At 54.3% G+C, this 22,413-nt stretch overlaps 1 protein-coding gene across 2 annotated transcripts; it reads right to left on the bottom strand.

Moving 5' to 3' along the window:
- Nucleotides 1-404: 404 nt before the first annotated feature.
- SH2D5 (SH2 domain containing 5) lies at nt 405-12,788 on the bottom strand. 2 transcript variants are annotated; one of them, XM_007980183.3, is made up of 11 exons: nt 12,695-12,788; nt 11,433-11,520; nt 8,640-8,768; nt 8,206-8,286; nt 7,684-7,758; nt 6,611-6,757; nt 5,091-5,342; nt 4,777-4,945; nt 4,335-4,443; nt 3,459-3,618; nt 405-2,703 (listed from the first exon to the last, which is right to left on the bottom strand). In XM_007980183.3, the coding sequence occupies exons 3-11, from the start codon at nt 8,724-8,726 to the stop codon at nt 2,500-2,502; spliced, it is 1,284 nt and encodes a 427-aa protein (XP_007978374.1). In that variant the 5' UTR covers nt 8,727-8,768; nt 11,433-11,520; nt 12,695-12,788; the 3' UTR covers nt 405-2,499. The 2 variants fall into 2 exon arrangements, with proteins under 2 accessions (XP_007978374.1, XP_007978375.1); XM_007980184.3 differs by lacking the exon at nt 12,695-12,788 and adding an exon at nt 12,143-12,619.
- Nucleotides 12,789-22,413: the final 9,625 nt, after the last annotated feature.

Genomic DNA, 22,413 nt, shown 5'->3' with positions numbered 1-22,413 from the left:
AAAAAGGAACCTCACTCAGCCCAGGGCATAGGACAGGCATCTTGAGGTTGACTGGAGCTGAAATATGATGGCTGAGTGGTTAACAAGGTGAAGGGAAGGGAGGAGGTGGAGGATGCCGGTCTGGGCTGTGCGGAGGTCCTGTGGCACACTGCAGAAGCAGAAAGCAAGCCCGGGTTGCCAGTGCAGAAGGACCTGAGTCTTTTTCCTATAGACATATCCACTGAAAGTTACAGCAGAAGAGGAACGTAATCTGATTGAGTCTCCCTGAGCAATTCCTTCTGAGCCCTTGAGGACAGGGCTTCTGGTTCACCATTCAGCACCAGCTGAAGGTATGTTTGGCAAAAACTAAATAGGGAAACTGGACAAAACCTCACCTTTCGAAGGAAAGAAAAGTCTGTAGCAGATAATCCGAAGCAACACATTTTATTTTGTTTCAAATCCACACAGCAAGGAAAGCGGGGCTACCGAGGTGGCGCTGATTGGAACAAAGAGAAAACTGTGGTCTCTGATTAAGACATGGAGTCTGCAAACAGGGGCCAAAAACCTTGCCCTCTTTGTAACATGAGATCAATCAATGCTGGCTGGAGGGATGTTAAAGTGCTTGGTGGAGACTGGTCCCTTCAGTGTGCTAAACATGGCCCTGATAGCTTCTCCACACAGGTAATTCACCAGTAAAACCCATCCCTCACAGAGGAGAGCCTTGGCCCAAGTCTGGACCAATGACCAGGTCTCCTTAACTGCCCATCTCTGGGCTATAATCCTGGGCCCAGGACATCGCTAAACTTCTCTCTCCTTGCCAGGGAAATGTGAGGCTGGGGCCTCCCATAGAGACCAGTGGTTGGTCCAGGAAGGGGATGGCTCCAGCACAGATGGCTGTAAAGCAGAGTCCCAGCTTCCCACTCACACTCAACATAAAGAAGTCCCAAAGGGCAGTTCCTTCTATCTTTTGTGACAGGATAGCTCACTTAACTTGCAAGGAAGTTACAAGGTCCCAAGCCAAGCCCCTGTCCTCGATGGAGGGTTGGAGGTGGGGAACACGAGGCCTGGGCCTCTGGGAGGCTGGCTTCTCACTTCCCAAGTCTGCCTCCCTTCTTTCTGCTCTGGTGGGGCTGCCCACTTCCTTCCAGGAGTCAGAAATCTGTGACTTTCAAGGCACTGAACAGTTCTGTCCCACTCCCAGATGGGGAGAGGGCAGCCCCCAGGCTCATGACGTGGCTTCTGCTTCAATAAGAGAAGTTCATGCAAAATGAACTTGTTCTATAACTGAGTTCAGTAGATTCATGTTTGTCAAGTTTGCTTACAAAGAGGGCTAGCTGGGTTTGTCGGTCCCTGGCAGGACCACTGCCTCACACTAGAGTCGCTGCCCTGGGTCTCCCATGGCCCGCTGAGGCCAAGTGCCCCTGGCAGGGCCCACATCAGGTCCACCTTTCGACGGTTCTGCTGTGACTGACCCCATTCCCAGTGGGGCTGGCCTGGTGAGGCAAGGTGGCCCCTGACAGCCACGGTCAGCGCCATGCTAAGGGGAATGTCAGCATCGGACAGCCTCCCTCCCAAGGCAGCCACCAAACCACATGCGGTCGAGTTGGGGAGGGCCCTGGTCACCCCTCTAAGCCTGCAGCTCACTGCTGGCCCCTCCCTATCAAATGGCTAAAGGAGATGAGCTGAGGGTGGGGGTGCCCTGGTGATTCCTAGGGAGAAGGGGTGAGCTGTGCATCCCTTCGGAGAAAGTGGGAGTCACAGCCCTGAGGTTTTAAGTGGAGACAGCATGGAGATTCTTGGCCCTATCTGCTGGTGTGCATCCCTTTCTGCAACACGAGTCCACCCACGCGTGAGCGCTTGGCACCGCTCTCTGTCCCTCCTGCCCTCTCTGCACCTTCCCACCCCTCCTTCGCTCTCAGATACATGTGAGAAACAGCCCTGCTCTGTCAGCCCAGATGGGGTCATCCCCAGCCTCCTGCCCACCAGCTCCACAGAGTCGTCTCTGCTCCCACAGACACAGTGGCTCACTCCAGGTCTTTGCCCAGAGTGAAAACTCACTCCTGCCTCCCCAAACCCCTCTCCCTCACTCGTCTCATGAGCTTTCTGGAGACTCCCAGTCAGGGCCCCAAGGCCTGGCCTCCTTAGGAGAGGGCCGCGACTCCGCCGTGAACAAGCTCCTGTCCCAGGAGTAAAGCGGAAGCCCAAAGCATCCAAAGCTTTGGATCCCAAAGCATCCAAAGCCACCCAGCGGGTCATCCAAAGCCACCCAATGGGTTACCCAAAACCTGCAACTCCACCTGCCCTCCTGGAATCTCAGCGGCCCACATGTTCTGCGAGAAGCCACTGGTGATACCCAACCTCAGGGCTCCCCTCCCACGGACAGTGAGGTGATGGAAGACTGCTCCAAGGGCAGGGTGACTGGATGGAACTGGCGACCAGAGGCGTGCAGGAAGGGCAGAGACACTGCCGGGGCCCAGGAGCCGGGATGAGGCGGGCCCTGTGGGACCCGGGCCCTACCTCTTAGCCCAGGCCCTGCAGCTCTGCCTCGGACTTGGCATGGCTGAGGGGCCGGAGAGTCCGGGGCGGCCTGGCCGGGGGCCCACAGTCCTGCTCCTCGTAGGTGGGGTTCAGGCGGCCCATGTCGAGGGGACAGAAGAGGCTGCGTTCAGTAACTGCGTGGTTCTCCACCAGAGCCTCCAGGCTGGGGAACTCTGCCGGCAGGTGCTAGGGGAGGAAGGGGCTTCAGCTCCAGTCCCCTTCCCCAGGGCTCACGCCAGGCACCAGCCACCTCCTCCCACAGGAACCTGCCCATTTTAGAGAGCAGGGGACGAAGCCCAGAGACTTCACATGTGCTATCGTGGCAAAGCCAAGCACCATTCCCTCTCTCTCTTCCCAGCCTGGGTAGGACTGAGATGTTTAGCTTGGAAGTAAGGGCACACATGTGAAAAACCCCTCCCATCCCTAGAAACTGGAGGGCAGGACAAGACGTCACACTGGAGACTCAGAGGTTGTTGAGCTCAGGCAAGCCCCTGCTCTCTCTGAGTCAGTTTTCTCCTCTGCTAATTTGGGCTAGGGTGTGAGAAAGCCAGGATTCCTGTAGAAATGTTACACATGACTCCAGCTCAAGACTCTTATTAGAGGTACCCTTCGAAGCCCCCTCCGGAGAGAAGGGCCCTTAGTGACCAGGCACCTCCCTTCCCCTCCAAGAGCCTTCAGGTCAGAACAGAGTGGAGCCAGCAGAGGTGGGGCCAAGTGGGCCAGCTGGGGACGAGGCCAGCAGGGCCAATGAGGAAAGAGCAGGACAGTAGAGGCAGGATGGAATTGGACGAGGAGTGACGCCAGGGAGAGCCAATGAGAGACAGGGATGGCGGTGAGGCGCATTCAGGACCTCAGCAGTTAGAAAAGGGAGGGCACAAAGGACCAGGGATGGAGCCAATGATGCGGCAGGGCCCAGGCCCCTCTGGCCGCTGCACTCTTACCTCCAGGCAGTAGCGGCCCAGGTGATTCCGGAAGACCTGGTGGGGCACCACGCCGCACTGCGTGTGCACAGACAGACACCACTGGCCGCTGGCACCTGGCTCAGGCCACAGCAGGAAGGCCCCAAGCACGTCTCTCCGCAACAGGGCCAGGGCACAGGGCCTAGGGGCACAGAGGGGAGAGGGTAAAGGCTGGACTGCTCTCCTGGGCAATGGTCATGACAACCCCAGCAGCATCGAGGCAGCCTGTGGATTAAATGCCCTTAAACACACAGTGCATTGCCTGGACTTGGTGGTGCCTTATGCCTATAATCCCAGCACTTTGGGAGGCCCAGGCAGGAGGATCCCGTGAGCCCAGGAGTTCAAGGCTGCAGTGAGCCATGACCATGCTACTGCACTTCAGCCCGGGTGATGGAATGAGACCCTGTCTCTAAAGTGAAATTTAAAAACAAAAAAAACCCCAGCAAAAACCCAACATGGGTCCTGACTCAGAGTCAGGCTCAACAGAAAGAAGTTTTTAGAAGCTTAGAAGGTTTCTCCAGGGTCTGTAATTGTTGGCAACGTCAAGACTTTCTCAGGAAAGAGGCTTAAAGAGCTGACGCTTAGGGGCCTCGCCCTGTGCAGGCCAGGTGCTGAGGGCTCTACCCGAATTACCTCATTTGACCCTCTCCACAGACTTAAGATGAAGCTCCTTTCATTAACCCCATTTTACATTAGAGAAAATGGAGGCCCAGGGTGGTGAAGTCCCAGGCCTGAGGTCACCGAGGTTGGTAGCGCTCTGCCCCTGCACAGGAGTGTGTGCCTCAGGGGCCTGGGAAGCCCGTATTTCTCTGTCCACTCCAAGGGACTGGGCATCGGGCCAGGCCAGGCCTTTCCTACCTGGAGATGCCAGCGAAGGCCCAGATGTTCTCCGTCAGGCTGCCCTCGCTCTCCACCAGGCACGAGTGGCCACCAGGACCCCGGGGCCATGCCTCCCATGCGGTAGGAACTGTGGAGACCATCCAGGAGTCAGAAGGAGAGTGGCCAAGCCCTCCCATTCCCTACGGCTGCAGGCCTCATCACCCATCACCTCTCTGCCCTGCTCAGCCGACACATCCGCACACAGGCCTTCCACCCACCAGTTTTGGTCCATATGCAGCTGTACGCAGTCTCCTGTGCACAGACCCGGATGCAGGCAAACACACACAATGCACAGGCATCACTTGGAGGTGTGGCCACAGCCTTGCAGGAATGGGCACTCACGCCCACCTCTGGCTGGTCCAGGAGCGCACAGGCACGTGTCCCAGGTACACACAGGGGCAGGCAAGTTCCCACCACTCACAGGCCTCCCGAGCCGACAGCTGCAGCTGGGTCTCATAGGTGCAGCCGCGGTAGGCCCCCGAGCGGATCACCTTGCTGCGAATGGCCTTCTTGCGCACCAGCGTGGGCGAGCAGTAGGGATTCCCCAGGCGGGCATGGCGGGCGCGGCCTTCCGACTCTGGCAGCTCCTTCTAGGGCACCAAAAGGGGCCCACAGGCAGGCAGACTCAGGTCCAGCCATGTCAGGCCAAGTGAAGCCCCTGCCCCCGACATGCCCCCCAAACCCATACCCAGTTCCCTTGTCCACTGCCCACTCCTTGGCTGGGGTGCTGCGTACCCCACTGCCCACCAGCCCCTCTGCTGGCAGCCGCCGGAAGGAGACCAATGCATGGACGTTCTGAGAGAGTTGATCACGGCCGAAGGGCTCCCGCACCAGGCCTCCAGGGGGGCCCCCAGAGCTGGACAGTGACTTTAGGGGCACCTCCCCTGTGGGTCCTGGGCAGGGCTCTGGCAGTGCCCGCTCCTCAGGGTGCTGCAAGAGGTAAGCCAGCTGGAAAGAGCGGCATAGGAGCAGGTGCAGGATCTGGACCTGGGAGGGAGGAACAGAGGTGGGCTCAGTTGGAGGAAGTCTCCGTCTCCCTGGGCCTCAGCCCACTCACCATGGGTGCATGCAGCCCCTTGGCTTTGGAGGCTCTTCCCATTCTTCCTGAGAAAGCTCCTACTTACCCTTCAAAACCTCACCACCATGCAGGCTCCCCTACCAGCTTCCTTTATTTATTTAACAAACAGTGAGGACCTTCTGTGGTCCAGGTATCACGCATGGAGCAGAGAATGTGGAAGCATGAGCTCACGCACTCCTGCCCCCAGGCTTACCACCCCAACCCTGCACGCCACATCAGCACCCCCTTCCAGGAAGGGCCAAAAGCCCAGGCCCTGAAGTCAGAACTTGAGTTCCAATCCTGGCTCTGTCACGTAGGAGCGGCTATGGGACCCTGGGTAGAGCATGGCACCTCTCTGTGCCTCGGTTTCCTCCTCCCCACCTCCCTGTGCCCCTTTGAGGAGTCAGTGAAATGGAGCACAGGAAATTCCCAGCACAGGCCCAGTGCTTGTTGGGAGCAGCACATCCCACCCGCCACACACACCATCCAGACCCAACGTGTCAGACCCGTGAGCATCAGATCAAGGACCATGACTCAGCCACCTGTCACCCTAGTACCCAGCACAGGGCCTGGATAGACAGGATGACAGCAAATGGTTGCTGGCCAGAACCAAACTCAGAGCCTGTCTGCCAAACACCTCGCTGCTGAGGCTCTGTTGTTCACGACAGCCAGGCTGGCTGTGACTTTCTGATCCACCTGCCCACCCCGACTGCTCTGGGCCAAGCACTGTCTCAAGACCTGGACCCAGACTCTGCTCTCAAAGAACTCAAGTGCCTGTAATTAGGGCAGACGATGGTAGCGTGCAGTTCATGTCGCAGGACCCCAGAGAGAGGGGCCATCCAGAGGAGTCAAGGCGGGGTTCAGACATGTGGGCTGAGCCCTGAAGAGTGAGTGGAATGTGCCAAGATGAGAAGGGGAGGGGGGTGCCAGACAGAATGGCATGACCGAAGCCCTAGTGGTGTGACTCTCCATTCTCCAAGCGCGTGGCCAGGTTCCCGCCCCTGGACCCTAGGGAATGCTGAGGCCACTGACTTGCTTTGTGGTGTCCTCAGTGGGAAGAGCCACGGAAAGAGGCGAGGTGTGCATGCCTGGAGGGGGATCAGGCTGCCCTGACAAAGCCCTCAAGGAAGCCGCCCTGATGCCTGGCACACAGTCCCTCCGGCCTCCATGGTGGTCCCCTGCCTCGAGCCCCAGATACCTCTCCTGGCTGGCTGCCCACAAAGAGGTGACAGAAGAGCTTGCTGGCTGGGCTGCGTGGGTTTCGAGCCACGAAGGCAAACTGGCAGTCGGCAGGGCACCAGGTGGAGTAGAGGATGCGCCTCAGGGCATGCGCCATCAGAAGCACCTGGCGAGGCAGCAGCATGAGGCCCCCATCAGACCCACCGGGCAGCCCCACCCCTGCTCGCCAGCCTGCAGGGGTGAAGAAACCCTCCTTCCTTCCATCCCGCCCAGTCTCAAGCCCTCATCCTTCACATGGGCCCTGGGCTCAAGATCGCCACCCCCATGTGATGCTCGGCCTGCCGGGGGCCCAGAGAATGGGAGTGACGGCAGGCACTGGGGTGACACGCCTGGCCCCTGGAGGCAGGTGACTGGGGTGTGAATCCTGGCTCTGCCACTCATTTGTGTGACTCGGGCAGGCGAGGGCAGTCCTCTGAGCGCCTATGGTGACGCGTCAGGTAGGGAGATACCAGCACCTCTCGACGGGGCTGTTGCTGGGGGTCAGTGGGACCTCATGTGAGTGGCACAGGACCTGACCCCAGGGCCCCGCAATGTCCAGCTCTGGAGACACCAGGTGTGCCTCAGTGGTAGGTGACTGATGCCTGCAGCTGTGAGGTGCAGTCTGGCGCGCAGTTAGTGCCCGCCCCACGCTGGCTCAGCAGGAGGACGAGCCGGCAGCAGGGCAGGGAGGAGCAGTGGCCAGGAGCAGCCCTACCGCACCTGGGTGAAGCTGCCCATGGCCCACCAGCCAGGGTGGGGCAGGGAAGCTGCGAGAGCCTCAGTGGGCTGGATGTTCCTGATGCTCAGGCGGGGAGGGGGCCCCGGAGGGATTCTGGAGGCCCAGGGGTGGGAAGCTGTTGCCCGAGCCAGCCCTGGGAGAGGCGGCCCTTGGTGCAAGTCCAAAGGCCCAGAGCAGGTAGGCTGGTGCGCCAGGGGGACCCCAGGGGAAGCAAGGGGGCCGAGCTGAGGCCAGGACCTAGGTGGACAGCGCATCCTTAGGCTGGAGACACCTGTACCCATCCAGTCCTCACCTGCACCCACAGGGGTTCCTACCTCACCCTCCCCGCTGTAGATCTTGAGACCCTGAAGGCTGAATTTCAGGATGACGGCCCGGCGTCGGGGACAGTCCTGGGTGGAAAATAGTAGTGGGGACAGGCATCACCTCCCAGACCCTGCCTTGGCCTGCCCAGCCTCAGTACCATCCACCAAAGGCTGGTTAGCCCACTCCACCACCCCTGGCACGGGGTGGGGCCCTGGCTGGTGGAACCCACTGGCGCTGGGGAAGTGTGGATGGCTCCTGGCAGACGACCCCTAGCTAGGGCCACCGCTGGCCAGGCTATGACTGTCACCCACATCTCCATCTGTGGCTTCCAGCTGTGGGGCCCAGGTCGCAGTAGCCCAGGGCATAAGGGATGGGGCCTCTGGGGCCTGGGTGTGTGTCCTGACCAGCCCACCACAAACACTGCCTGTGTCCTGCCCCTCTCTAACTGTGGGGAGGGTGGATCTGGTCTTGGGGGTTATCTGGTCTTCAAGGCTGTGACTTTCACTAGGGAAGTGCCCTCCCAGGCCACCCACCTTCAGCGCCCACAGCTGCTGCTGCACCAGCCACACGCTCTCCTGGGTATCCAGGTCGTCCACAGGGAAGGAGCCCACGTACTGCTCGGCGGTGGGGCGAAGGGAGTAAGTCAGGGAGTCAGGTCCGTGGCTCCTAACCCCATCCTCCAAATTCCCCCCAAACACACATCTGCTCTGCCAGGCAGGCTGTGGACAGACAGAGCTCGATTCTCGGAGCCCAGGCTCTGCTGCTTTCCTGGCAGGTGACCCTGGTCAGGTCACTGAAGCTCTCCGAAGTCCCAGTCCCTCATCAGGACACACACACACTCCCCAGCCCAAGTCAGGGAAGAGAGAGGTAGAAGTAGGTCCTAGACCCATAGCACTTCCCAACCACCAGCACCTGCTACCTGAGGGCCACCCACCAGAGCACACCTGGACAGGGCGTCCCCACCCACCTGGGCAAACTTGGTGATGCACCTGGGCCGGTGAGGGGCCAGCCCACAGTCAGAGGCCCTGCGGCCCCCAGCCCCCGCCTTCTGCATGGCCCCCGGGGTGCCTGGCTTCCAGCTCCACAGGAGGGGAGGCTGCAAAGGGCAGAGGGGGAAGGGCTGCTTTCGAGGCAGGCAAGCCACAGAGTGCCCCCCACAGGCCATTCATTCACTGGCTTCCTAAGCAGCTGCTATGTGTGCAGCAATGCTGGGCAATGCCCTGGGCACTGGGGAGCCAGCCCTGAAGAAAATGATGACATCTCTGACTGCCCTCAAGGAGCTTACATTGTTGCTGGGGGGAAAGACATTGAAGATAGATCACACGTGAGATGCGGATGGAGCGAGAATGGGAAACGTCAGCTTAGAGGCTAGGCTGATTGTTGCTGGGAAGCCCTCACTGAGGAGGGGAGGTTTGGGTCAAGATCTGAAGGGTGTGGTGGTACATGCCCAGGGTCACTCACTCATTCACTCAGCAAGCTCTGAGGATTGTGGTGCTCTGGGCTGGGGCCTCCCCCAGGGGGTGGAAGTCAAGGGATAGACCTGTAACCAGCTTTCACAAAGTGCCCGAGGGAAGGGAGGGCCACCTGAGAGGGTGCCATCAAAGAGAAAGGCAGTGACAGCAGCAGAAACAGAGACTGAAAAGACACAAAGGCAGGCAGGCAGCGGGGGCCCGCAGGCCGACCTCAGCAAGACCAGAACAGCAGGCTGGATCCAGTTTGGGATCAGCCTTAGATGCCAGGCTCGGGAGTTCTGATCCCACCCTGTGGGTAGTGGGAGCTATAGCAGGTTCTAGGGCAGGAGCTCTGTAGTTCATGAAGGTGGCTACAAGCTGAATGGCCAGAGCTGATGAGGCCAGGGACCTGCTGCAGGTGACCATGCCTCACTCAGCCCAAACGGACCCCAGCCCCTTCCTGAACCCCCCAGTCCCTTGCAGATCATGAAAACCGGAACTCAGCCAGACAGTGCGCTGACGCAGACAGGATGTGGGGAAGGAGGACAACTGCCCTGGGGGCTGAGGACCACCCCCTCCAACTGCCCAGCCCAGTCAGGCTCTGGTCTTTCCTGGGACCCCTCTCCCACATCCAGTCGTGGAAGAGGAGTGGACCCCCCTTAGGCGATTGTCCTCAAGGGCAGGGAGCACACTATTTCCCATGGGAGCCCAGGACACAGCTGGTGCTCAATTAATGTGGAATTAACACATCATAGCCCCATGATTCCAAGAAGGAACGGCTGAATGCCTCTGGCAAGGTCCCCCAGGACTCAGCTCCCTCGGTCTCTGCTGGGACCAATGAGAAAGCCACCTCTGTGTCCCATCCTGACTGGCTTCTCTCACCAGCCTGCCTGTCATCACTGACTTGGGATCAGAGTCCTGGGTCCAAATCCTGTGTGACTTTGGGCCAGCTGCCTCAACCCTCTGAGCCTCCCCCTCCTCATCTGCAAACCTGGGATCATGTGAGAAGTAGATGGGGACAAGAATGGAGGAGCAGGCGCCCAGCCCGACATCAGCCAGGCTCGGATCCAAAGCTCAACAAAGCCTGCCGCTCAGGAGGGAGCTTGGGAGGACAGCGGGGTCTGACCACTTCCGCTTCCCTCCTTGTCCTTGGCCACCCCGACAGGCGCCCACCCAGGGTGGGAGGGCCAGGCAGGGGAGGCCTGCCTGGGGGCTCGGATTCCCGCCACAGAGAGCAGGTATCCAACAGAGCCTTGGGCAGTAAGGACGGGTCTGGGGTGTGCTCTCGCTCAAGGAGGAGGGCTGGGGTGCTTTGGAACTGACTCTGTTAGCACCAAGAGCCCAGGAAGGGACCCTGTTTCTGCCCGCCCATGACCTTTAACCCCAGGCTCAGGCCAGGGTGGAGATGCCTGCACCGCTCCACTTTCAGTGAGCAGCCAGGAGCCAGAAAAAAAACGCTGCACCTGTACCGTCCCCTTGAGTCTTCCTGGCGCCCCCTCCTATCCTGGCTGCCCTCCTGCTTTACTGGGCTATTGTACCCTGATCATTTTCATGTCATATCCTTTACCTACTATACCTTTTATGTTTAAATAAAGCAAAGTTAGATGTGCAACCCGCACTAAAGCCATGTGACATCATTTCCAGGTAAGGAGGTGGCAGGGCAGGGGGGCTTCCAGTGAAGCCACCTTTCAACTTCATAGTCACATCCTGGGGCCAGGATAGGCCAGGATGGCAGGCAGTGGGGAGGGAGGAGGCAAAGACAACGAAACGCAAAACGCTGAGAAAAGGAGAGGGAAGGTACGGAGGATTAGGGGGTGGCCAGGGACAGAGGCAGGAACAGAGAAGGGCGAGAAAGACAAAGCAAAGGAGAGAAAGGAGAGCTGTGGGGAGGAGAGGGAAGGGTACGTTTCCCATCCTGTCCTGGCGGACGCAGCCCCTCAGGCACCAAGCGTGAGATGGGGAGGAGCCGCATGGGCATCTCACACTCACACGCGCACACAGCTGTGTCCAGGGCTGCTGTAGCCCCTCCCTCCACACCCAAAGCTGCAGCTTTCGGCGTCCCCAGTGTCCCGGCTGTGGGGATGCGGAGGCCAACCACTGGCCCTCTTAGGGGCCCCACCCCACCCACCATCACCTGAGCCTTTCCCCATCTCCCTGGTCCTTAGCCTCCTTGGAAACTGGAAGTTCCTCCCTCCTTCCTAAGCCTGAGGAGCACAGTGCGTTCAGCCCAGGCGTGGAGTTGGGGTGGGGGGCTCCCCGGGGACCAGGGAGGGCACGGGACTCACTCTAACCCTGGAAACAGACCTTACCCGTTCCAGGCACAAAACACCCGCTTGTCTCTCTGGGGGCAGATCTGCTTTTCCCAGGCTTTCCACTGCAGTCTGGCTGGGCCAGCACCTTCGGAAGGGGACACACTTGGAATGAGGCTGGGGCTGTCCTCAGGTTTTCCAGGTGGCCCTGCTCAGAGGCAGGAGACTGGATGGGCTGACCTGCCTCGTGGGCCAGGCGCAGAAGCCCTCTGGGGCACTGCACCGTAGCTGAGTTGGGGAGACCACCAGCCCGCAGACCCTGGGTCAGCAAAGGGTGGCTCAGAGGACTGAAGTCACTTGGCCATGGTCACACAGCTTAAGTGGGAGAGCAGGGAAGCAAATCCATGTCTCGTGCTGTTTCCTCAGGCCATGGCGGTGCCTTTCTGCTCGGACTCCCCTCCCACAGATAAGCAGGGTGTCCACTGCTGGAGTTTGGTGGGGGTCCCCGCCAGTCCAGGAGGCGGCGAGGCAAGGAAGCCGCCGGCTAGGGAACTAGGTGCCGCCTTCTGGCCGGAGGGTCTACTCCCACTGCCCCAACAAGCGTCCACCTGTCCTGGGCCACAGGGTCGGGAAACCCAAGGCCACCCAGCCAGGGGTCAAGAACCTGGATTGTGGGGTCTAACGTGGTTGGCTGGCGTGACCTTGGGCAAGTCACTTAAGCTCTCAGCCTCCAGGTCCTCAGCTGTAGGGTGGGAATCCCCCAGCACTACCTGTTGGGGTGCTCGTAGCTCTGGTCCTTCTTGGAATGTTTCCGAGGCTGACTGTGTGTCAGGCCCCGCCGCCAGTGGACGAAGGTCCCTGCCCTCTAGGGGCACCCAGCTGGGGGTGGTGGAGGCAGCATGGGGGTAAAGTAATGAGAACAGCGGGGTGAGGAGAAGGCGAGGTGCGTGCGTGTGCTGGGGGTGCTGCTTCACGGCCTCTCGAAACAGGCGACACGGGAGCGGGAAGTGCTGTTCCAGGGGTGGGTGGGCCGAGGCCCCTGAGGGGCGGGCGCAGGGGTGCGAAGCGCTCCAGAGTGGGCCGCCGGTCCTGCTGCGCTACCTTGCTCGGGGCGCTGCGGGGGACGGCCAGGGGCCCCGGCAGAGTCCCCGGACCCAGGAGCGGGCTGGGCTCTGCTCCAGGGCACGGAGGAGGCTTACGGTGGCAGGGAGGGCAGAAGACGACCGAGCGAGTGACCGGCGCCCCTCACTCCCGAGACCGTCCCGCGCCCGCGTCCGCGTACCAAGCCCCCCGCCCCGGCCCGGCTCCCGGCGCTCACTCACCGCCTCTCGAGTCAGGTCCCCGTCGCTCCGGCCCGCGACCCCCGCATCTTCCGCCGCCGCCGCCGCCCGGCGCTCTGGTGCCCGCCCTCCGCCGCCCCCGCCCCCGTCCCCGCGCCCCCACACGTGGCCGCGGGAACCGACCCCCAGATCACCTGGCGGCGGCGAGCCGCCTCACTCACCAATCGGCGCCCGCGGAGCCGCTCCTCTCCGCCGCGCCGCCCAATCAGCGGCCGCGAGGGGCCCTGGCACCGCCCACGCCCGGCGCTCCGCCTGAAAGGGCGGTAGAGGCTGGCCCCGAGCTCCGAAGGCACCTCTTCCTGGGCTGGGGGCGCTGAATCCCCCGCGCCTCACTCACGGGTCCTTCCTCCTGGAGAGCCTTTGCCCCTCCCTTCTCTGGCTGGCTCCTCCGCGTCTTCCGAGCCGCGGCTACCGCACCGCCTCCTCCGGGAAGCCTTCTATGATCACCACTCACGCTTCACTCTCTGCAGAGCCCTTGTGACTCCCTTGCTCGCCTGTCATCCCTCTCCTCTTACTCGAGGACAAGTGACACTTGACCGGAGTGTCTCCGTCCCCATTGTGTAGGACCGAGCCTGGCTCGGTGGAGGCGCTCAGGGAGGGGTGGTTCGGGACCGGCCTTTGTGAGTGGAGGGTCATTGCGCATCCTCCTCCTCCTCACTTTCTTCCCGCCCGGACGTTCTCAGCAGGGAACTGACCGATCCTGCCTAGCCCGGGGCCCAGCACCGAGAAGTCTGGGAAGGAACGTTGCTCACCGCACACGGGCCATGGCCCCGTCCTTCGGGCCCTTTAGGTGGGGAATGGGGCGAGCAGCTGCAGCCACGGCACTGGGACCGGGAGCGCTAACGTCCCAGAAGACCGGGCCACGAGCCAAGGCTGCTGTGTATCAAACCTGACATCTGCAGAAACCCCCCCGGAACCTGCCCATGCACCACACCACAGAGAAATCAGGACACAGGGGCTCAGGGACAGTGGGGGCGCACAGACTGCAGCCCGGGAGCGGGGCACCCTGACAGGCGGGAACAGCGCAGAGGGCCTGAGGGTCCCTGGAGTTCCAGAGGAGGCGGGTTTGCGCCAAGAGGCCATGCTGGCCATTCCTCCTCAGGGGATCTGGAAACCCAGAGGCAGCAATGAGGCGTGGCCCCAAATCTGGGCGCTTCCTCTTACGAACGTGAGGCCTGGGGCAAACGCCTTCATCACTTTCATCTGTGAGCGCCTCGTATGGGAAGGAGCGTTACTAACGCCTGACTCACAGCCACGTGAGCATTCAAACGAGCAAAGTGCGTAGCGCAGTGTCTGATCCACAGGAAGTGAGGCACCCAGTAAATATTAGCTGACATTAGACCTTACTTTTATTCTTGATTTTCTTTTGTATGTGACAGTACAGCAAGGTAAAGTTTAAGACAGGGTCTGACTCTCTCTCGCAGGCTGGAGTGCAGTGGCGCGATCACGATCACTGCTCACTCCTCCATCTCTCAGGTTCAAGCGATCCTCCTGCCTCAGCCACTGAGCAGCGAGCAGCTGGGACTACCGGTGCATGCCACCACGCCCAGCTAATTTTGTTTGTTTGTTTTTTAGTAGAGACGAGGTCTCACTATATTGCCCAGGGCTGAAGCAAGGGTTCTCTGACTTCTAAATGTCAAGTGCTCTGGGCAACACTTCACCACAGCCATCTGCCAGCCTCGAGTCCAGTGACAAGAGGGACCAAGATGGTTTACAGGTCGCTCCTATTCTCTGCAAATCCAGCTTATTAAACTCGGCGTTCACAAAGAATAAAGGGTTAATTCCTAGCTTTCTTGAGTGGGGCAGGAGGGAGAAAAACGCATAAATTTTAAATAGAGGACTCGACAATTACTAGCTCCCCAGTCCCCGTTTTGAGAATATTCAGAGAAAGCAACACGAGGCACAGCTCTGTTAAATACTAACTCTAACAAGTTTTCTGATGCATACAATTCATTCTGATACATGCAATTTTAAAAATAGTGGCAGGAATTTGTTTCAGGTCAAAATGACAAGTTTAAATTCAGATGATGAAATAGTCAAAACCAGAGGGAGAATCCCGCTTTCTAAATCTTTCTCAGAAGGAAACAGAGGGTCAATATTTGAGTGGCAGGCACTGTGCTAGATCCCAGGAACACAGAGATTTACAATAAAACATACAAAGTGCTGCAAAAACCAGATCTAGAGGCCGGGTGCGGTGGCTCACACCTGTAATCTCAGCATTTGGGAGGCCAAGGCACGTAGATCACCTGAGGTCAGGAGTTGGAGACTAGCCTGGCCAACAAGGTGAAACCCCATCTCTACTAAAAATACAAAAATTAGCTGGGCATGGTGGTGTCCGCCTGTAATCCCAGCTACTTGAGAGGCTGAGGCAGGAGAATTGCTTAAACCCAGGAGGTGGAGGTTGCAGTGAGCTGGGATCGTGTCACTGCACTCCAGCCTGGGCAACAAGAGCAAGACTCGGTCTCAGGAAAAAAAAAAAAAAAAAAGGAAAAGAGAAAATCTAGAAAGATAAGTATGTTCAAAGTCTGTGACATTGACTACTGACTTCTACTACCAAGAAGGGTCTTCTTTTTGTTGGTTTTCAGTCCGACTCAGAAATACAAGGTTTCAAAACCAAATGCATTTATATATTTGAAGTTTTCTATTTTTGCTTAAAAAAAATTTTTTTTTGGCTGGACGCGGTGTCTCACGCCTGTAATCCCAGCACTTTGGGAGGCTGAGGCAGGTGGGTCACAAGGTCAGGAGATCGAGACCATCCTGGCTAACACGGTGAAACCCTGTCTCTACTAAAAAATACAAAAAAATTAGCTGGGCGTGGTGGCAGGCGCCTGTAGTCCCAGCTACTCAGGAGGTTGAGGCAGGAGAATGGCTTGAAACCCGGGAGGCAGAACTTGCAGTGAGCCGAGATCGCGCCACTGCACTCCAGCCTGGGCAACAGAGTGAGATTTTTGAGATGGAGTCTTGCTGTGTCACCCAGGCTGGAGTACTAGGGTGCAATCTCTGCTCACTGCAACCTCCGCCTCCCAGGTTGAAGCAATTCTCCTGCCTCTGCCTCCCAAGTAGCCTATTACATGTGCACACCACCAGGTCTGGCTAATTTTCACATTTTTGGTAGAGACGGCCCAGGCTGGTCTTGAACTCCTGACCTCAAGTGACCCACCTGCCTCAGCCTCCCAAAGGGCTGGGATTATAGGCATGAGCCACCGTGCCCGGCCTTCGTTTTAATTTATGCATAGAAATAATGTAACTGCTTATCTGAGTTATTTCCCCAGGTTACCAAATTCAGTTGGTCCTAAAAGCAATTCTCCTGCCTCTCCTAAAAGCGCAGAAACACCAAACTTGTACCACAGATGCAGCCTCGCTAAAGGTACATTTGATGTACAAACTGAAAGGTTTACATCAAATGTAACAAACTTCAGTGGGTGTCAGCCATTTCCTGGGTTCCACTCAGGATTGCAGCATAAAACGGCCATCACTGCGTCATCTGCCAAATGTCTGTGATCTCACATTCATGACAACACAAGCTCTTGGGAGCCACCAGGTGTAAAACTTCAACCACTGGATTAATGACTCACGTGTGCAGGAAGCCCAAAGGACCCGTATTAAGCAGGGAAGGACGACAAAAAGGCAAGCTGGGGTGGGGGTGGGAGTCATGACTGCTGAACATGTTGGTGCACATGCCATGTCATTGTATTTCCTGATGCGTCAATGACAGTGACTAAACCACACATGTGTGAGCTTGCTATCAATCTTCCCTTCTCTAAAATCCCAGAATCTGGTGCTGGAGTGGGCAGCTGACAAAAGTGTGGGAAGTATCACCACATCACTGAGAAGCTGTTCTCCAACAACAGGACTGAAAACCAGAGCCAAGATGGTGAACTCCCAACAGGCTCAGCACAGTAACAGGTCATCCACATCCACTTTTAACAGTGCACACTCCATCTCAAGTCTCCAACACCTTCACATGTTGAGTTACTTTTACCTTTGAACACTATCATTCTGTTCTCTCAGATGTGTCCTGGCAGCCATCCCTGCAATTTACCAACACTGTCCCCCAAAAATAAGCGACCTAGAACAGTGATTTTAAAAAATATTCCGGCCAGGTGCTGTGGCTCACACCTGTAATCCCAGCAGTTTGGGAGGCCGAAGCGGGCAGATCACCTGAGGTCAGGAGTTCCGAGACCAGCCTGACCAACATGGAGAAACCCTGTCGCTACTAAAAGTACAAAATTAGCCGGGCGTGGTGGCGCGTGCCTGTAATCTCAGCTACTCAGGAGGCTGAGGCAGAAGAATCACTTGAACCCAGGAGGCAGAGATTGCAGTGAGCCCGAGATCACGCCATTGCACTCCAGACTGGGCAGCAAGAGTGAAACTCTGTCTCAAAAAAAAAAAAAAAAAAAAAATTCCAAGCCAGGCACAGTGGCTCATACTTGTTGTAATCTCAATGTTTTGGGAGGCTGAGGTGGGAGGATCACCTGAGGCCAGGAGTTCCAAACCAGCCCGGGCAACAGAGCAAGATTCTACCCCCCCCCAAAAAAAAAAGTTAAAAATTAGCTGGGTGTGGTGACACACACTTATAGTCCCAGCTATTTGGAAGGCAGAGGTGGAAGGATCGCTTGAGCCCAGGAGTTTGAGGCTGCAGTGAGCTATGATCATGCCACTGCACACCAGCCTGGGCGGCAGAGCAAGATCCCGTTTCCAGAAATTAAAAAAAAAAAAAAAAAGAAAAGAAATTCGGAGACAATGTCATGAACTGTCCTCCCTAAATTCTTATGTTGAAGTCCTAATCTCCAGTACCTCAGAGTCATATTGGGAGATGGGGTCTTTAAGGGGATAAATTAAGAGTTCATTAGTGTGGGTCCTAATCCGGTAACACTAGTGTCCTTATAGGAAGAGGAAATTTGGACACAGACAAGTACAGAGGTGAGGTGACATAAATACACAGGGAAAAGACAGCCATTTATAAGCCAAGGAGAAAGGCCTAGAACAGATCCTTCCCTCAGGGGCCTCAGGAGAAACCAACCTTGCTGACTCCTTGATGTTGGACCTCTAGCCTTCAGAACTGGAGAAAATATTAATACATTTTTGTTTAAACCTGTCTGTGGTACTTTGTTATGGTCCCCCCTAGAAAACTAATACAGTGATTAAAATAAGATTACTGGCCAGGCATGGTGGCACATGCCTGTAGTCCCAGCTACTTGGGAGGCTGAGGCAGGAGAATCGCTTGAGCTAGGACTTCGAGTCTAGCCTAGGTAACACAGTGAGACCCCCATCTCTAAGAAACATAAGGCTCCTTATCCATCAGGAAATGGGCCACAACACAGTATTGCTTGGCTCTTCTTCCCTGTATATTCTTCTGGTTGGCAGAAAGTGTGGAGGTTATACAGAGAAATGTCAGAGCTGGACGGGCTGCAACAAATGATTTGAGTTCAACTCACTTTTCCAGAGAATCAGAAGGTTAAGTGACTTGCCCAAGGTAGCACTGCTAGTCCTGGTTCCAAAGTGGACATAGACTACAGGTAGTTGTACACTCTCGGGGGGTCCCAGGCACTGCTTCTCGTGTTTTCCAAGAAGAGAGTGAACGTACATGTCTTGGGGATCAGACAGCAGAGCCTACCTGAAGCACTCCTGCTGCTTTGTTTCTGGGAAATCTCGTTTCATCTTACCAACTCTTGTGGGCTCCATACTACCTTCCATTTGTGTTAATATTACCATGAAGCCACTCCCTGCAGTATCTTTGAATAAAACTGATGCCCCAGAAAGAGGCACCATATTTCTTTTGTTCCTACGCTTATCCCATTTGAGAGGCAGAGAAACAAGGAATGGTTTCTAGTACCTTCCCAACTGAAAAGCACACGTCTGGAAAAAGATGGCTCCTTCCCAGAAATGCTTTTTACAAAGTTTGTTACCATAGACAAAACAGGAGGTCTTGAAATGCATTCCAGAAAGTAAGGTAAGGCAGGTATTAACCAGTATTAAAACAATGCCTATGCTGAAAGACTTAAGCTGGTATTCTTTAATAGAGATTTTAGGAAATAAAGATTGCACATCAAGTAGTTTCAGTTTTCTCTGCAGCTTTGTTCTTCATCTACACGGACAAGTGAGCCAAATGAGGCACCAGGTTTGACCCGGGTGGCAGCTGATGGCTACCTAGGCATCTGGTGGCCACAGCTCAGAAGGAACTCACATCTCTTGCTCACCTGGCTTCTCTTCCCTGCTCCCTGGCTTTTGAAACTCGAGGCTGTATATACTTCATTCTTGTTCATCTTTTACCAAGTAAGCTTCTAACAGTTTAATAATCTGATTTAAAAATCTGCGAATCAAAAAAAAAATACGCTAACCAATGCCCATTAATTTTACGGCATGACCCTCTCGTTCTTGCTGTCAGAGTTTGCTGCTTGAACTATCAGTGTACAAAAGCACTAAAGAAGGCACCGAAGAAGGATGAGTGGTCAAGCCTGGCTTCAATCTAACTCCTTCACTTATTACATCCTGAATTTGGGGGAAATCAACTAAATTTATTTGCTTCTGAAAATTGAGGATAATTTCATATATCTTTGAAAATATATCTGTGAGAATTTGAGATAATGTGATTTAAAGCATCTAGCAATAAGAAACTACAATGTAGTTTAAACAAAACAGAACTTTTGTGAAATTGGATGTTTTGGCTCTCTTATTTTTTAAAAGTCTTTCCTAAGATACTAAATGCATTACTAACTGTAGTGTAGTGAACATAGTTCAGTATCTCTTTGGAATTGAAGACTCTCACATTGCTTCTAGGTATTACTCTAAAAAAACAAGGATTGTGAACGTGAAGCCCATCAATTTAAAGATGAGAAAATCAAGGCTCAGGGAGATTAAGTGGTGGCCAGGGTCATACATCTGGTAAGTGATGCAGTCTTCAAGGACCACTGTGCAGGACCACAGCCATAGATGTTAGGACACTGGACTGAACGGTATACTCTGACCGGGAGTCAATCTCAATTTGAAACAGAAGAACATTTATTATTCTATAGACTATATCAGCAAGTTTGAGTTACACAAACAGGTAACAAGGAATTTAGGTCTGACAGAATAAATTCATCAGAGCAAAAGTTCTCAAAACAGTAGAATGGATGAGCAGGATGTGAAACTCTGGGAATTAGGAAAAAGAGTATTTATTTGTTGGTATTAGACAAAGCACACAAAGATAGGAGAGACTGAATGACTAAGGTTTCTTTCAGAATCATAAATAAAAGAGCAAGGATTTCTAACATTCCAGGTCATGATTACTAAGCAGATCCCATGTCCAAAAAATTCAGTTTTCTGAGAAAATCCCCATTCTGGAATTTCTCTTGCTTCCTGGAATATAAGTTCACAGTTTATAAAAGCAAGCTGCTCATTTAGCAACATAAAGTTCTGATAGAAGCTGTGGCTCCTGGTGGGGAAAAGCTCTCACGAGTATCAGCGTCCTGCAAACTGGACGAATGCACAGGATGAATTTTCCTACAATGAGTACACCGCGAGGAAACCAGTGTCCCACAACCAGGATATGAGAATGACCAAATACCTGGAGTGTCCTAAAAGAAGACTTAAGGGATTGCTTAGTAACTTGTGACATAAAAATGAACCAACAAAAAACCCCCAAAGTGTAGCCAAGATAGTATCCTCCAGTAATCCAAGGTCTAATTTTGACAGTTATCAAAATTAACAGCCACACTGACTTGACTATTGGCAAAGTTGACAATAATTTCATTTCCAAGCCCTCTGCTCTCTTAAACATGTGCTTGGCTGGGCACAGTGGCTCATACCTGTAATTCCAACACTTTGTGAAGCCAAGGCAGGAGGATCAACTGAGGTCAGGAATTCATAATCAGCCTGGCCAACCTGGTGAAACGCCATCTCTACTAAAAATACAAAAATTAGCTGGGTGTGGTGGCACATGCCTGTAGTCCCAGCTACTCAGGAGGCTGAGGCGGGAGGATTGCTTGAACCAGGGAGGCAGGGGCTGCAGTGAGCCAAGACCCCACCACTTCACTCCAGCCTGGGTGAAAGGGCGAGACTCTATCTCAAAAATAAAATAAAAATAATATCTGAACAGAGCCTGATGTGGAAGAAGCTCAGCTAGTGTTAGGTGTTATGACTATTACTAGTTACATTAATAAGCCAGACTATACTTTATGAGACATACTCTAGGCACCACAGAGTTCTCTTTTGCCAAGCAAAGATTTGATAGTGAACAGTGTTAATTATACATTATATACAATATCAGGAGAGAGAAAAGAGTTTTAATTTTTGAGGAAAATTGCTTCAGCCTGTTGAGGCCTCCTTTGCCATACCAGTGGTTGACAAGACAGAATTAAGAACAGTTAAAACAGTCAAAAAGTTGATAAAATTAAATCATCAAAGGTAGAAAGCTTTTCCAACAGGAAAAAAGCCACTGAAATTAGCAATCTTGTGGAAAAGAACAGAAGAAAGAATAGGGCCAGGTATGGTGACTCACACGTGTAATTCTGGCACTTTGGAAAGCCCAGGTGGGAAGACCGTGTCAGGCCAGGAGTTCAAGACCAGCCTGGGCAAAATAATGAGGCCCTGTCTCTAGAAAAGACAAATTAGCCAGGCATTTCTTAGCTTGCCTGTAGTCCCAGCTACTTGGGAGGCTGAGATGGGGAGAACTGCTTGAGCACAGAAGTTCAAAGCCGCAGTGAACCAAGATCATACCACTGCACTGCAGCCTTAGTGACACAGCAAACTCCATTTCAAAAAAATAAGTAAAAGAATACAGCTATAAAGATGATAGAGATTAATTTCTTTAAAAAAGAAAATAATGTAGCTGAATAGGGGTACTGTTTAGCCATCTGTAATGGCTTCTAAACAAATCTTTGTCAAGTGGTTCCTAAGCCAAGAGCTTCAACAGTTCTGGTTCCTTGGCTTTGGCTCTGCAGAAGTGAGTGACCATCTGTTCCACCATGAAAATGCAAAAGCAAAATCTACATGCTAGAAAGTAATGTCAACCAGAACCTCTGGGGAAACAGTTTAATGGTCTTTTCCAATTAAGAATAGAATTTCTCTTCTTTCATAGCTAAAATTAGAATTTTTGCTTAATCCAAAGAAATATAAATTAATCAGGTTCCAAAGATAGGAGACCTTAACTATAATCCTAAATTTTTAGTTTCTCTTAGTTAAATGCAGTATTTAATGAACATGGGTGGTGAGCTTCGTTCTCATGACATATCAAGATGGCAAGAAGATCACAGCCTGAGAGAATAATTTCATAGGCTCTTTAAAGTATTAAGAATTGGTTAGCAAACCTTGACAAGGGCTAACAAAATTTGGAAAAACAGGAATGAAGAAAAAACAAATGTCAAAAGATATTAGCATATTGTTTAGTTTTGTTTTCATGTCATTTTCCTGTTAATTATACCCAAAAGACATGATTAAAACATACACCTGTTTCCTAAGATTCATACAGGATCAGGTTTCCTTTAATTAAGTCCATGTGGATGGTTAATCAGAATCCATCTGCAATGAATGCAGATGTCAGTGCTAAGGAAAGGTCTCCACATTTCTCAGCAATGGTGTCTTTTCTTCCTCATTTTGTAGGTTAAGAAGCCAACAACTGGCCGGGCGTGGTGGCTCACGCCTGTAATTGCAGCACTTTGGGAGGCCGAGGTGGGCAGATCACGAGGTCAGGAGATGGAGACCATCCTGGTTAACACGGT

The sequence above is a fragment of the Chlorocebus sabaeus genome, chromosome 20, assembly GCF_047675955.1.
Source record: "Chlorocebus sabaeus isolate Y175 chromosome 20, mChlSab1.0.hap1, whole genome shotgun sequence".
In the NCBI taxonomy this organism is placed as follows: domain Eukaryota; kingdom Metazoa; phylum Chordata; class Mammalia; order Primates; family Cercopithecidae; genus Chlorocebus; species Chlorocebus sabaeus.
Note: the sequence above shows the minus strand (reverse complement) of the source record. Positions and strands in the feature narration are given on the sequence as shown.